Genomic DNA, 17,118 nt, shown 5'->3' with positions numbered 1-17,118 from the left:
TTGTGTGTGTGTTAAGTGCCGTCAAGTCACTTCCGACTCATGGCGATCTTATGAATGAAAGTCCTCCAAAATGTCCTATCTTTGACAACCTTGCTCAGATCTTGCAAACTGAAGGCTGTGGCTTCCTTTATTGAGTCAATCCATCTCTTGTTGGGTCTTCCTCTTTTCCTGCTGCCTTCAGCTTTTCCTAGCATGACTGTCTTTTCCAGTGACTCTTGTCATCTCATGACATGACCAAAATACGATAGCCCCAGTTTAGTCATTTTAGCTTCTCGGGTCAGTTCAGGCTTGATCTATAACCCACTGATTTGTTTTTTTGGCAGTCCACAGAATCCGTAACACTTTCCTCCAACACCACATTTCATAGGAATCTATTTTCTTCCTATCAGCTTTCTTCACTGTCCAGCTTTCACACCCATACATAGTAACAGGGAATACAATGGCATGAATTAACCTAGTCTTGGTGGCCACTGACACATTTTTACACTCCAAAATATTTTCTACCTCCTTCATGGCTGCCCTTCCCAGTCTCAAACTCCTTCTGATTTCAATCTCCTTCTGATAGCTACTTTAGACTACTTAAATTAATTTTCCTTTATAAAGTATGTTCATTGTTTCCATACAGGCAAAAACTGTGTGAATAATTTTAGTACCTTTAGGCAGCTCAGATGGGTTGCTAGAAAGGGTGGGCTTTGTCTTTGAGCTACCATCCCTGACCACCCCCATGTGTCCCACTTGACACAGGACTGCTCTTCCCTGGAGAAGTACAGGGGGAGGTGTATTTAAGATTCAATTGGGGGTGTTGTCCTATATTCCCCCTCATATCTGCCGTACCACTGCCTGATGGACCCATGACAGGGACTCATCCAAGCTTGCCAGCTCTGACTTTGGAAATTCTAAGAGACCTGGGGATGGAGTTTGGAGAGAGCTGAGTTTGGGGGAGAGAAAGTAGATCAGCGGAGATATGAAGCCACAGGGTATGCCCTCTGAAGCTGCCATTTGTTGCAGGGAAACTGGTCTGTGTGGTCTGGAGATCACATGTAATTCTCAAGGAATGCAATGTCCCATGCGGATGGTGACAATCATCTGTGGGATGCACTGGAGTGTCATTCACATCACAAGCCTATTATGAATATGAGTTGCTGGGTCTTTCCTCCTTAAGGGAGAGGTGGTCTAGGGGTGGGGCTGCATTGGCACCACTCTGTGATTGGTGGGTATCACCATGGTAACTAGCTGTATGTCAGTTCATTTGTACAGTTTCTCCACATCATGAATCCTATGATGATAAGTAGGGAGATTACTTTCCCCACACTCCTGGCATTTATATGGTTTCTCTCCTCTGTGAATTACTTGATGGGAAGTAAGACTGTGATTCTGACTGAAACCTTTCCCACACTCCAGTATTTATATGGTTTCTCCAATGTGAATTCTTTGATGGACAGTGAGGCTTCTATTCTCACTGTTCGACATTTCTATGGTTTCTCCCCTGTGTGAATTCTCCAATGAGAATTAAGGCTTCCACTATTACTAAAACATTTCCCACACTCTAGGCATTTATATGGTTTCTCTCCTGTGAGAATCCTTTGATGTACAGTAAAACTGCCACGGTCCCTAAAGCTCTTCCCACAATCCAGGCATTTATATGGTTTCTCCCCTGTGTGAATCCTTTGATGGACAGTAAGACTTCCACGGTCACTAAAGCTCTTCCCACACTCCAGGCATTTATATGGTTTCTCCCCTGTGTGAATTCTTCGATGGACAGTAAGGTTTCCACTATGGAAAAAGCTTTTTCCACAATCCAAGCATTTATATAGTTTCTCCAGTGTGAATTCTTCGATGGGAAGTAAGGTTGTGTTGCTGACTGTAACTTTTCCCACACTCCAGGCATTTATATGGTTTCTCCCCTGTGTGAATTCTTTGATGGACAGTGAGGTTTCCACTAACACAGAAGCTCTTCCCACATGCTAGACATTTATATGGTTTTTCCCCTGTGTGAATTCTTTGATGGGTAGTAAGGTTACCATTACAACTGAAGCTTTTCTCACACTCCAGGCATTTATATGGTTTCTCCCCTGTATGAATTCTTTGATGACGAGTAAGTTTTTGATTATCACTGAAGCTTTTCCCACACTCCAGGCATTTATATGGTTTCTCCCCTGTGTGAATTCTTTGATGGACAGTGAGACTCCCATTTTCACTGAAGCTTTTCCCACAATCCAGGCATTTATATGGTTTCTCCCCTGTGTGAATCCTTTGATGGACAGTAAGACTTCCACGGTCACTAAAGCTCTTCCCACACTCTGGGCATTTATATGGTTTCTCCCCTGTGTGAATTCTTCGATGGACAGTAAGGTTTCCACTCTGGAAAAAGCTTTTCCCACAATCCAAGCATTTATATGGTTTCTCCCCTGTGTGAATTCTTCGATGGACAGTAAGGTTGTGTTGCTGACTGTAACTTTTCCCACACTCCAGGCATTTATATGGTTTCTCCCCTGTGTGAATTCTTTGATGGACAGTGAGGTTTCCACTATCACAGAAGCTCTTCCCACATGCTAGACATTTATATGGTTTTTCCCCTGTGTGAATTCTTTGATGAGTAGTAAGGTTACAATTATAACTGAAGCTTTTCTCACACTCCAGGCATTTATATGGTTTCTCCCCTGTATGAATTCTTTGATGACGAGTAAGGTTTTGATTATCACTGAAGCTTTTCCCACACTCCAGGCATTTATATGGTTTCTCCCCTGTATGAATTCTTTGATGACGAGTAAGGTTTTGATTATCAATGAAGCTTTTCCCACACTCTAGGCATTGATATGGTTTCTCTCCTGTGTGAATTCTTCGATGGGAAGTAAGACTGTCATTCCAACTGAAGCTTTTCCCACACTCCAGGCATTTATATGGTTTCTCCCCTGTGTGAATTCTTTGATGGACAGTAAGGTTTCCACTCTGGAAAAAGCTTTTTCCACAATCCAAGCATTTATATGGTTTCTCCCCTGTGTGAATTCTTTGATGGACAGTAAGGTTTCCACTCTGGAAAAAGCTTTTTCCACAATCCAGACATTTATATAGTTTCTCCCCTGTGTGAATTCTTTGATGGGAAGTAAGGTTGTGTTGCTGACTGTAACTTTTCCCACACTCCAGGCATATATATGGTTTCTTCCCTGTGTGAATTCCTTGATGGACAGTAAGGCTTCTATGGTTACTAAAGCTCTTCCCACACTCTAGACATTCATATGGTTTTTTTCCTGTATGAATTCCAGCTGAAACATTTCCCACACTCCAGGCAATTATATGATTATATGATTTCTCCCTTGTGTGTAGCCTTTGATGAGAAGTAAGAGATCCACTGGTACTGAAGCTTTTGCCACAATCCAGGCACTGATATGGTTTCTCCCCTGTGTGAACAATTTGATGGGAAGTAAGAGCTCCACTCCCACTGAAGCTTTTGTCACACTCCAGGCATTTATATGGTTTTTCCCCTGTGTGAACTCTTTGATGAGTAGTAAGGTTACTATTATCACTGAAGCTTTTCCCACACTCCAGGCATTTATATGGTTTCTGCCCTGTGTGAACTCTTTGATGGGAAGTAAGATCTCCACTGCAACTGAAGCTTTTCTCACACTCCAGGCATTTATACTTTCTCTCTCTTGTGTTAGTTTGTTGATGGGAATTAAGGTTTCTCCTCTGCATCAAGCTTTTTCCATGCTCTAGACATTTGTATGATTTCATTCTTGTGTGAATTCTTTGATGCGAAGTTAGGCTTCCTCTTTGAGTGAACCTTTTCCCATATTCCAGGCATTTATATACTTTCTTTCTGTTACAGGTGTTCTGTTGAATTTTAATAATTGATTTTTCAGTGAGCTCATTCCTCTTGTCTCCTTGGTATATTTTTCGCTGTAGAGTGTGATCATCCAGTAAAAAACTAGAATTATTTCTCCCTTTAGGTGAGTGTTTTCCCTCCTCCTTCCACAGTGCATCATAATATTCAACCTTGCCTTTCGTGTCTGAATATGTATCCTCTTTCTCCCTCATGGGATGATCTTTTCCTTCATTTGCTGTCTCCCACATGTCTCCTGCTGAAAGAAAGGGGAACCTGGTGTCATGATATGACAGTTTCCACAAATACCTAGTTTCAAATCCAGTACCACCTTAGAAATCAATGAGTTTCTGGCTATGTGCATTCAAGAGTGAATGCTCCCTTCGTCAGATACGAGTCAGAATGGAGATCTCTTATATCCCAGTCAGTGTGGGAAGGGTGTTGCAAAGAAGGAACTCAAGATGCAGAGGTACAGTGCACATTGTAAGAAGATAGATTAGATAAAGTAGCTAGATTAGATAAGTAGCTAGATTAGATAAATGCTATGGAGCAGAAAATTACCATGTGTAGTGAAGTTAAGAATCCTTAAATCATCAATCTCACACTGTAATCTCCCTTTGAAGCATCTTTGTATAACGCCTGCAACTCTCAGGCCAGCAAATGAATAACCTGGAAGATTAAAATAATCTGCCACTAGCTTTAGAGGGTTGTGGTTTTTAATGTCAGATTTATGTCCGTTTATTCTTTTGAATAGGGACTGACCTGTTTGTCTGAAGTACAGAGTGGAAAAGCACTGCTGACATTTGATGCAATATATAATGCTGGAAGATGAACAAGTGAATAAACCTGAGATGGTATGGCTGGTACTGTTAGGTCCAGTAATTGCATGGTCAGAATGAATATGAGGTCAGAGCTGGCATCTTGGTTTGTTGCAGGCCCTGTTCCAGAGTCTCTGTCCACCTTGGGAAAGGGTGAGAAGTCATTTAAGGTTAAGAGGCTGTCTGTGAGGGAGAAAAGGTTTGCCTCCCAATGCCTGTAAGAGAGGCATATCAGTATCCAGCACAAGGCATGGGTCATTACTGCTGCGCTGAGGCTGTTTGAGCTGAGAGCTGAGAATTTTGGTCCTGTGACAGAGTGGAAGGTATTAACCAATCTGCAGCCTGTGGCAATTTGATGGAGAACAACCTTTAACTGGGACAGTGATTGGCTGAGAGGCAATGGAGAGTTTGCATGCTGGCCTAATTGCTCAACAAATGGTGAAACCGGCTTCCGGGTCGGATGCCCCCCCCCCGCCAGCAGTGCGAGGATTGTGCTCCAGCTAAACGCTGCCCCGGGGGCAAAAAAACCGCCCCCAAAATATCGGCAAGCGGCACCCCTCGGAGGAAGAGGGGATGCTGATTTGGGAGCCGGTGGCTGCCCTGTCATCTTAACGATAGCCGCCGAGAAATCGGCGACGGTTGCTCTGGCGGGCGCTGCCGCGGAGCCGGCACCATCATCAAAGGGAAAAGCTGGAGAGAAGCGGCTGAGGACTCCGATTTCAAAAAGCAAGTTTTTTACTTTTAAAGAAATTCTTATAATTAAAACTGGGGTGTTTGGCAGAGTTGTTACCAAAGAAGACAATTTCGAACTATCTATAACTTCATTAAGACGTTCCTAGTGACTTTTGCCAGTGGACTGATGCAATTTAAAAAATTACTTTCAGTATTGGAAGACTCTTAATAAAAAAAGAAGAGTAAGAAAACAACTACATTGACATGAAATACAACAACTGATATGTCATAGTGAATGTGTTTTCTCCAAACTGAAGTGATTCATCTGATCTAACTTTCTTTTTAAGCTGATGAACTAAAGTAAGTACTCTGCCCCCTCACTTTTCTTTTCCCCTCTTTTTTGTGGATTATAAACTGGACTCTGCTTAGCCTTCAAGATCAATGGAAGAAAAGGAGAAGCACGCCAGAGAATTTCTCAAAGAAGCAAAGCTACAGGTACAGCTTCCACCACGAAGAGCTTCTGTATCTACAACAACCTCATCAACTTTGCCTTTAACAACCACATCAATAACTGCAAAGATGGCCCCTAAAGTTAAACCTGAAGTGACACTTACTTCTGTTTTTGAACTGTTAACTAAGACTCAGCAAGATGTCACTGAAATGAAGCAGGAACTGAGCCAAAATACTGCCACTACTTCCCAGAATTCAGTTGCAATAGCTGCTTTACAAGACACAATTACATCTCTGACTGTTAGACAAGACAAGGTGGAAGCTAAACTTTCTAAAACTGTACAGGAGACTAAAGAGATCAAGAAAAAGGTAGACACCTTGGAGATGTCATTAGAGGTCTCGCGGGAGAGAGATGAGAAGCAAGAAGACCAAATGGCAATGCTTGAACTCAAGATCAAGGAATCTTCACTTCGCATACGTGGGCTGAGAGAAAAAAATTGAAGGAATAGATTTGTGGGGATATTTGAAAGGCCTTTTGGCAGAATATCTACAGGAAGAAGAAGAAGTAGTTGAAGGGATGATTGTGACGGCTTACAGAATTAACTCTGCATATGCAACTAAAAATAAAGTACCAAGGAACTGCTTACTTCAACTTTTTTCAAGGAGTCATCGTGATCTTATCCTTAACAGCCACTACAAGTCACCTCTTAAAGTTGAAGATGAACCTCTGAGATTATTGAAGGAAATTCCTGCAAGGTTGCTGAGGAACAGGAAAGATTTCATGGAGATTGTGGAACGTTTAAGACTAAGTGGAATACAATTCAGATGGGAATTTCCACAAGGCATCTCTTTTACTTTTAAGGCTAAGAGGTTCAAGTTCACAGACATTAACAAGGCTGAACAGTTTTTGCGAAGATATGATGCAGAGCTCTTCAAACCAGCTAAACCAACTAGACAACCTTCTGCTAAAGAATCTACGGAAGAATAAAAGGCGTCTGAAGCAACTGGGGGTGGAGGTTTACCAATAGAGTCACCAGAGGAATCTCTGTCGGATGACAAGGAAGGCTGAACAGGGACAAATTAAAAATGGGGGGAATTGTGGGGGAGGGAGGGGGGGAGGCTATGGGATATGGTTGACATTTTTGGCTTTATAAAGAGAAAGGATCTAACTGAATTTTAGTATGTTACAGGTTTTGTCTTGGAATATTAATGGGTTGAACTCTCCTAACAAAAGAAAGAAAGTATTTCATCACTTGCAAAAGTCTAAAGCTAATGTTATTTGTCTACAGGAAACGCATATTGTTCCGAAGGACATAGTAAGATTGGAAAATCTAAGGTTGGGTAAACGTTTTACGTCATGCAATGAAAAAAAAAAACTAATGGAATAGCTATGTATTTACCTTTATCATTCGAACCAAAAATTATTTATCCAGACAAGGAAGGAAGAATGTTGCTGGTGGAAATAACTAGTGGGTTACAGAAGATATTATTGGTTGGAATATATGCGCCTAATACTAATAAAAAAAAAATTATGATAATTTAGCAATAATATTAGCTGAATATGCTACAGAGAAAATGATATGGATGGGGGACTTTAATGGTGTAATGGTACCTAAGCTTGATAGGTCTGGAAAAAAGCAAAAAGTGAAGGTAAATTACCTGGAATTTTTAATGCTCTTATAGATCAATGGGATATGTTTCATGTCTGGAGACTGGGGAATGGTAGTAAGAAGGGATACACTTTTTTTTCTCCAAGACATCTTACACATTCCAGGATAGATACGTTATGGCTTTCAAAAGGGTTGATAAACAGATCAGAGAATCCAGAGATTCTGCCTAAGGTGTTATCAGATCATAATGCGGTAACAGTAAAAATTAAAATAGGGGATAGAAAATATAAACCTTGGATAGTAAATGAATTTCTGTTAAAAATAGTAAAATAGTGGATAAATTAAAGGTGGATATACAGAATTATTTTAATGAAAATTTAGGTAAGGGTATTAGGGAAGATATTGTTTGGGATGCCAGTAAGGTGGTGATTAGAGGAGTATTAATTCAACAAAATACAAGATGGTTTAAGGAAAGAGAGGCAAAGAAAACAAATATTTTGGATGAAATAAGACAAGGAGAACGATTACTCAGAAAACTTCAGGATAAAACATCTAAACAGGAACAGCTTGATAAGATTAGAAAATGGCAGCATCAATATGAATTTTTAATATCGGATGAAATTGAATAGAAAATTATTTTTAATAAACAAAGATTTTTTGAACATGCTAATAAGCCGGGTAAAATGTTAGCATGGCAACTCAAACATAAGGAGAAAAAAGTACCAATATCTCAAATTAAAAGGAAGGGTAAGATAACCAGAGATAAGGATGAGATAATAGAAACATTTGTGGAATACTATACAAATTTGTATAGAAAGAATTTAGTATCAGAGATAGATATGGATGCATATCTTAACCATTTAAATTGGGAAAAAATAACTCAAGAAAACAAAGAATTACTGGATTCCCCAATAACTAGTGAAGAATTAAAAGAGGTAATAGGTAAAAGTAAATTAAATAAATCTCCGGGCCTGATGGATTTACTGCATTTTATTATAAAGTATTTAAAGACCAGCTAATCCCTTTCTTACTAGATGTGATGAATTCTTGTTTGTTAAATGGGTCTATTCCTCAAACATGGAAACAAGCAAACATAGTACTAATTCCTAAGGTGAATTCCAATATATCGGAAGTTAAAAATTACAGACCGATTTCGTTACTAAATAATGATTATAAATTATTTGTTGCAATTTTAGCAGCTAGATTGAAAAGGGTATTAAATCAAATAATACATGAAGCTCAAGCAGGTTTTTTACCAGGTAGACTGATTAGTCAGAATGTAAGAGTAGTAATAGACCTCTTAGAATATGCAGAACAAGATACAACTCCGATAGCTATGGTATTTTTGGATGCGGAAAAAGCGTTTGATAATGTGAACTGGCAGTTTATGTTTAAGATATTAGAATTTATGGACTTTGGGGAGAACTTTCAGACTGCCATAAAAAGTGTATATACGTATCAAACTGCTAATTTGATGATAAATGGAATGGTATCACCACAGATTGAAATTCAAAAGGGAACCAGGCAAGGATGTCCTCTCTCTCCTTTGTTGTTTATTTTGGTATTAGAATTGTTATTAAAAAAATTTAGACAAACTGATGAAGTAATTGGGGTACGATTAGGGAGAAATCACTATAAAGTTAAAGCATATGCAGATGATCTTGTGTGTTTTTTGACGGATCAGGTTGAGCAAATTGATAGATGGAATAAAATTATGGAGGTTTATGGACAGCTTTCAGGATTTAAAATTAATAAAAATAAAACTAAGATATTGGTTAAAAATATGACTCTCTCACAACAACAAATATTGATTAAAAAGACAGGATTTAGTATTGAACATAAACTTAAATATTTAGGTACATGGATATCACATAATAATCTTAACTTATTTCAAAATAATTATGTAAACCAATGGCAACAGGTAGTAAAAGATTTAAAAAGTTGGGAAAAAATACCATTATCACTGTGGGGACGAATCTCAGTAATTAAAATGATGATATTACCTAAGATGTTTTTTTGTTTCAAAATCTACCAATATTGAAAGGTGCACAGATATTTAAAAATTGGAAGAAAGATATTTTAAATTTTCTTTGGGGTAAAGAGAGACATAGGATAGCGTATAATAATTTAGTGGAATTGAAAGAAACAGGAGGATTGGGACTACCAGATTTGAGAATGTATTATCAGGCAGCTTGTTTCACCTGGATAAAAAATTGGATTCTATTAGAGAATCCGAAATTATTGGAATTAGAGGGATTTAACTTACGATTTGGGTGGCATGCATATCTATGGTATGAAAAGGAGAAAGTAAATAAAGAATTCAATTCCCATATTATTAGGATTAGTTTATTACAAACATGGAAGAAATATAAAAGTTTCTTGGAAAATAAAACTCCTGGTTGGATTAATCCCATAGAAGCTTCTATGAAAAGGGGTGTGCATTTAAATTTGGATAGTAATACATACAAAGAAATGATAGAATATAAGAATGGGATCTGGATGTTGAAAACCAGAGAAGAGCTTCAAATTAAAGATTGGTTTATGTACTATAAAGTAAGGGATATATTTAACAAGGATATTAGGATGGGGTTTAATCAAACCAAATCTAAACTTGAAATTATGTTAATTAAGGGAAATAAAGGATTGATAGGAAGGATTTATAAATTACTGACAGAAATGAATTTGGAACAAGAAAGTATTAAACCAGTGATGGTGAAATGGATGAGGGAATTAGGTTATAATATAGATTTGGAAATATGGGAATTTAAATTTACCATTACTAATGAAATACGAGAAAATTTATATAAAATGTTTTACAGATGGTATATAACCCCAGTATTATTAAGTAAAATGAAAAAAGAGGATGAGGGTCTTTGTTGGAAATGTGGAATGGATATAGGTACATTTATGCATGTCTGGTGGTTCTGTAAAAAAATTAAAAAGTTTTGGAGATTAGTTTTAAAGGAAACTAATAATTTGATCAGTCCAAAAATAAAAAGATCCGGCCTTTTGTTTACTGGGTATTCCTAAAAAAAATTTAGATAAAGGTGACAAGAGTCATATGCCAATATAGTTTTGCTGCAGCTAGAATTGTAATTGCTAAGAACTGGAAGCAAATAAATAAACCTTCAATTAAAGATTGGAGAGAAAAGTTATGGATGTATATGCGGATGGCCAAACTTACAGATTCTTTACGTGGTAAAGATATGGATGAATTTAAAAAAATATGGTCAAAGGCCGCTGCATATTGGGATAAATTGGCAAAAACGGATTTTACACGTATAGTTAATGAATTATAGAATAATGTGTTTTTAATAAACAAATATAATAATAGATTTTTAAATACTGTCATAACACCCCTCCGGAAGTCCAAGGGTGGAGGGCACAGCGGTGGGTGGTGGAGGTTTGGGCACTATATATTAGAAAATACACAATTTATCTGTACTGGATCTGGATGTAATAGTGCTCTTTGTGTGATGTTATATTTTTTGTTTTTTAATTTTATTTTATGTTATTTTTTGCTGTTTGTATTGTAGTATGATTGTTGTTTATTTTTTGTTTAATTATAAAAAAGCAATAAAAATTTATAAAGAAACAAAAACAAATGGTGAAACCAAGGCATTTCCTGCCCTGGGATTTATGGGAAGTAAACACACAGGGTTTAAGAAGGTGGGCAGCTTTCTTGCGGGGGGGAGGTGGACTTCCAGGCATAGCAGTGTTTTGAGAAGGAAGTCAAAAGCTACCATCAAGGGGATCAGCTAACACATGAAGGCGGCAACTGGGATTATTTTAATATAAACAATAAGCCTGTTGTTAAGATCTGTGACCACAACATAAATAAATTTGATTGATTGATTGATGATTGACTTTTTTTTTTTTTACATATTTGGTTTTCCTATGCTCCCATATTTTAGTCTTATGGTGTTCCACTGTTTGTTTTCTGTGCTATACTCTATACGACAAACAGTTCACTTGCTGAAACTGGAGTCATTAGGGCTCTATAAAGGTAAAGGTCCCCTGTGCAAGCACCGGGTCATTCCTGACCCATGGGGTGACGTCGTATCTCGATGTTTACTAGGCAGACTTTGTTTACGGGGTAGTTTGCCAGTGCCTTCCCCAGTCATCTTCCCTTTACCCCCAGCAAGCCGGGTACTCATTTTACCAACCTCAGAAGGATGGAAGACTGAGTCAACCTTGAACCAGCTACCTGAAACCGACTTCCATTGGGATTGAACTCAGGTTGTGAGCAAAGCCTGGACTGCAGTACTGCAGCTTACCACTCTGCGCCACGGGGCTCTTCATTTAGGGCTCTGTACTTATTTTTTTAAAAATCTTCTAAAGGGACAGGAGTACATTCAAAGAGTGAACCCAACCTCACAAGTGAAAGCACTACATCCGAATAGGCTCTGGCCAAACTGCCTATTGCTCTACTATGGCCCGTGATTTCTCTGTCCCTATCCCTCCCTCCCCCAACACTAGGGGAATCTGCTGTGGAGACCCCCTTCCCGCTAAGACCCCTCCTGCATGTTTGTTGGGTTCCTTAACCAGCTTCCAGTGTGCTGCTTCAGACAAAAGGTACTTGCCTCTTAATCAGAAGAGACAAAGGTTGGAACAGGTAACCCAATTCAAATATCTTGGAACGACAATCCAGGCATCTGGCTCCAAGCTAGCCCACAATACCTATGTTGCCAATTTAGGGGAAAGATCAGCCCGTTCAATAATAAATTTTCTCCGGACCAAAGGGGCACATTATATTCCAGCCGCCCTTAAACTATTTCAGGCGAAAACCCTAGCACAAATGTTATATGGAACACAACTCAACTCTCCACCCTCATGTCTTATTCCCGTGGAACGAGTGCAATCCAAGTTTCTTAGAGCTGCCCTGCAATTGCCCAGATGTGTATCAAATGCTATGATCCATTTAGAAACTGGCATGATGAAGGTGGAGGCAAGGGTTGTCCTCGCTTTATCTATGGCTAAAAATTAATTTCAACCCCAAGGGTCTTCTTCCACTGATTCTTTGTGATACCTTTAGGTCTAAGTGGATATTAGCCATTGAAGACAAACTAAATAAACTGGGTTTTACCCCCATAGCACTACTTCAGTTAGGGTGGGATCAAGCTAAGTCAACTATAAACCAAAGAGTTAAAGATATTGAGTGACAAGTAGATCTAGCAAGAGCGCCCCTATTTATGGCTCCCCCCCACTCCAAATTTATCCTTGCACAGGCAACCTATCTCTGTTACCTAGAGATAAACAAATAAAGGAGGGCTTTTACCTTGGCTAGGTGCGCAGCCTTACCCTCTGCTATGTTAGAGGGGAAATTCAAGAAGATACCCAGGGTAGAGAGATTATGCCCCTGTAAATCCGGGGATTTAGAAACCACTGAACATGTTCTCCTGAACTGTAACTATTACACTATACCCTGCTCTAAGTTTATTGAGCCCCTCATACTGAGAATGGGACCCGTCAGGGAAAGAGAAAAGGTAGAAAAGCTCCTACAAGGAGATAATCCCTCAATCACCTCTCAGGTAGCAAAATTTTGTATGGCTGCAATTTGTTGCCACAGAGTACTCCCTTAGTCCAAATGGCAGATGTAACTCGGATGTTATTTATTTTATTTTATTTTATTTTATTATTTTTAATTTTTTAAGTGACTTAAGACTCGGACTGTAAACCTTTGTCGGTAAGACCATTTTAGTCCATGTATCTTGTTTTATCTGGCCAAGGGCTGCAAATAAACTATCTGAATCTGAATCTTAATCAGAAGAGACAAATCCTGGCTAGGGTTTAAAATATGCTGGGAAAGCCAGGATTAGTATACAGTTGACCCCAGATCCTTCACAATCACATGCAACACTGCTCTAGGCTGGAGTGGGGACGTAAAATGAGTTCATATGACAGCTGTCTGGGGTTGCTTGGGGTCATGTCTCTGTGGTGAACCACATCCTTTGCTTTACAGGCACAATGTCCCTGCCTGTCCTGTCCAGTTAAAGAGACCTCAGAATAAACGGGGATGTCAAACACCTTTGCCAGAGAGTCCCTGTCTCTCAGAGAGGACAATACTTGGCTGGACTTAGCATAAGTGATCTGAGTTGGGAGAAGAAGTCACCTATTTTTGTAGATTCAAGATCTACAGGCATCATTTCAGCCTTCACTACTCGTCCAAGCTCATTGGAGGAGAAACTCTAACTGCAAGGATAAATAAGGCCATATAAATCCACCTGCCCTTAGAAGGAAGCACAGTCAACACCCAGTCCTAAGACAGATATCTAAGTAGCTACCTGCCAGTCCCTCCTCTTCATCAGAGCTCAGGAGAAACAGCTTTTCCTCCTCTTCCAGCTGGGATATGAGGCCAGGTTTGACCATCTTGGTTCCTTTTTATCAGAAAAAAGCAAACAATTAGGTCTGCTTCGTGCACATAGATTCAGCAAATCCAAACCAGATTAACTCTGTCCCTTCAAAAATACAGGTAACTAAGAGGGGTGGAGTGGAGTACAGTATGGGGCCAAGAATCATCCATCCAGCACTGGAGGCTCTCTCCCTATTCTCTACTCAGGTCTGACTGAAATGCCAGCTAAGAACTAAGTAGGGGGCAGAGAAGCCAGCAGAGTTCCCTCCACAGCGACATCTCAGCCCAGGCAATGCAAGGCCCAGACTGGAAGGAAGCCCCTCCTTACACCACCCCTCCTTCTCCAGACCAGGAATCCCTTGGCACTGCTTCTTATGCCCTCTCATGTTGTCAAGGTTACAGTCACTCCCTGCAGCAAGAAGGGGACAGCCCAGGGGGAAAAGATCCTCACCCAGAGACGCCACGTTCCCAAAATTCTCCAGCATGACTTCCTTGTACAGAACTCTTTGGGCTGGGTGCAGCAAGGCCCACTCCCCCTGGGTGAAATACACAGCCACCTCCTCAAAGGATACCCCGCCCTGCAAGAAGGAGGAGGAAGCATTTCTTTACATCACTGGAAAGTTGCCCCATAGGGGAAAAGCAAAAAACAGACATAGTACATTTTCTGTATTCTTATGTAGTTTGATCAGAACCATAACAAAAGCAGCAATATGGGGAAAACAGTTATGTTGAAGTTCCTGGGAGGAGCCAGGAAAGAGGCAAGTCTAACACCCACTTTTGGTTTCTCCTCAGTTGGGGTCTGAGCAGAATGAGAAAAGGCTGAGACAGCTCTGTGAGTGAGTTATCACCGTTAAACAGGGGTGGGGAAAGTCAGGCCCGGGGGCTGTTTAAGGCCCGCGAAATCATTTGGTCTGGCCCTTCGTGGGTCCTGGGAGATCTCTAGCTCAGAAGGATCTATGACTGGCGATCTGTCCCCTCCCGCGGACAGGAACAGCCTCTATTCAAGGTGGTTGTGAATTTGCTTTGCTGAGAAAGGGAACCTTTTCCCCCCTTGCAGAAGAGTCGTTAGCTATGAAGCTGCTAGGACTGCCCAAGAAACTGTGTTAACCCTTTCTCACCCAGGCGGTGGAGAAACATATTCCCTCTGTACTACAAGAGGGCTGGCGGCGGAAGTGGCGATAATGGGTTAAAGGAACAAGGCCAGCATGAGCGCAGGGGGAGGGGCGAGTTCTTAGCCAGTGTGTCCTCATTTCATCCCTGCAGGCGGAGGTAGCAGGAGCTGGCTGTAGAATCCGGCCCCGACCATGCGGAGCAGGAGCAACTCCGGAGCAACTCTCCAGCATGACTTCCTTGTACAGAACTCTTTGTGCTGGGTGCAGCAGGGCCCACTCCCCCTGAGAGGGGGAGTGGGCAACCTCCTCAAAGGACACCCCGCCCTGCAAGAAGAAGGAGAAAACATTTCTTTACATGACTGGAAAGTTGGCCCATGGGAGAACAGCAAAAAACTGAGACAGTAAATTAATAGTGGCAGACTAGAAGAAAGGGCAAGACAGAAGAGCCCCACGGGGATGTCACGTGTTCATGATTTTAATAATATGTATCCATGTTAATCTAGGGTTAATCTGGAAGAAGAGGAGGAAGAGGAAGAAGAAGAGGAAGAAGAAGAGGAGGAGGAGGAAGAAGAGGAGGAAGAAAAGGAGGAAGAGGAGGAAGAGGAAGAAGAAAGCATTTCTTTACATCACTGAAAAAATGGTCTAAGGGAGGAAAAGCCAAGAAGCCGGAGACAGTAAATTAATACTGGAAGAACAGCACACAGTAGGGTTGCCAACTCCTAATTGGGAAATACCTGGAGATTTTTGGGGTGGATCCATGGGAGGGTGGGGTTTGGGAGGGGAGGGAGCTCAAGAGGCTATAATGGCATTGAGTCCACCCTCCAAAGCAGCCATTTTCTCCAGAGGCCGGTACTGTTCCATAGGCTCTGCCTGGGCTTCTCTACACACACCATCCTAGACGGGGGGGACCACTTTTCTGCCTCCCCAGTGGGCAGACTTGACATCGTGCAGTGCCAGAACACAGGGCCATGAACCTGATCCTCTGAGTCTTGGAAACAAGGAGGCATTCCTTCCTTCCACTGCACATCTCCCCAGTGATTACACACACACACACACACACACACACACACACACACACACACTGCTTACCTGAGCTTGCTGCATGGTGCTTCTTTTCCTTTCATTACACACAGGAGGAGGAGGAGGAGGCATCAAGGGTGTCTTTTCTCTGCTGTCTGGGATGAAGAGAAAAAATGAGGGTAGGAAACCAGGAGTCAACAGCTGAGGGGAGGAAGAGAAAGATAGCTTCCAACTGGCAAAGGTATCAGACAAGGATGTATTTTGCCTTTCTATCTCTTCAATTGAAATGTATAGCATATCATAAGGAAAGCTGGATTATATTTAGATGCAGGGGGAGTGAAAATTAGAGGAAGGAACATTAACAATTTGAGATAGGCAGATGACACCACTTTACTGCAGTAAACAGTGAAGACTTGAAACGACTACTGCTGAAAGTTAAAGGAGAAAGTGCCAAAGCAGGACTATATTTGAACATCAAGAAAACAGAAATAATGACTACAGGAGAATTACTCATCTTTAAGGTTAACAATGATTGATGTTTTAGCTATCATGCCAATATGAATGAATGAATGAATGGATGAATGAATGAATGGTTGGTTAACAATGAGGACATTGAAATTGTTCAGGACTTGCTATTCCTTGGCTCTATCATCAACCAAAAGGGAGACTGCAGCCAAGAAATCAGAAGGAGATTGGGAAGGGCAGCCATGAAGGAGCTAGAAAAGATTCTTAAGTGTACGGATGTGTCACTGGCAACCAAGATCAATTCATGCCATCGTATTCCCTATTACTATGTATGGGTGTGAGAGCTGGTCAATGAAGAAAGCTGATAAAGTAGATTCCTTTGAAATGTGGTGTTGGAGGAGAGTGTTACAAATACCGTGGACTGCCCCCCCAAACAACAACAACAAAAACAAATCAGCGAGTTATAGATCAAATCAAGCCTGAACTGACCCTAGAAGCTAAAACTAAGGCTATCGTTCTTTGGTCACATTATGAGAAGACAAGAATCCCTGGAAAAGACAATCATGCTAGGAAAAGTTGAAGGCAGCAGGAAAAGAGGAAGACCCAACAAGAGATGGATTGACTCTATAAAGAAAGCCCTTAATTTGCAAGACCTGAGCAAGGCTGTTAAAGATAGTATGTTTTGGAGGACATTGATTCATAGGGTCGCCATAAGTCGGAGGCGACTTGACGGCACTTAACACACACATACATATCTATTTGGGCAGTTCCAAATTCAACCATTACTAAGACGTTTGAT

The 17,118-nt window shown here is 40.7% G+C and overlaps 1 protein-coding gene across 1 annotated transcript; it reads right to left on the bottom strand.

Annotated features, from left to right (window-relative positions):
- Positions 1 to 1,899: 1,899 nt before the first annotated feature.
- Positions 1,900 to 15,938, bottom strand: LOC130482448 (zinc finger protein 420-like; the record flags this gene model as incomplete). The annotated part of the gene is made up of 5 exons (XM_056855203.1): positions 15,924 to 15,938; positions 14,174 to 14,300; positions 13,655 to 13,747; positions 2,703 to 3,080; positions 1,900 to 2,552 (listed from the first exon to the last, which is right to left on the bottom strand). Coding segments are annotated over exons 1-5 (1,266 nt in total), but the record flags the coding sequence as incomplete, so codon positions are not given.
- Positions 15,939 to 17,118: the final 1,180 nt, after the last annotated feature.

The sequence above is a fragment of the Euleptes europaea genome, chromosome 1, assembly GCF_029931775.1.
Source record: "Euleptes europaea isolate rEulEur1 chromosome 1, rEulEur1.hap1, whole genome shotgun sequence".
In the NCBI taxonomy this organism is placed as follows: domain Eukaryota; kingdom Metazoa; phylum Chordata; class Lepidosauria; order Squamata; family Sphaerodactylidae; genus Euleptes; species Euleptes europaea.
This window is presented reverse-complemented; position numbering and strand designations above follow the sequence as displayed.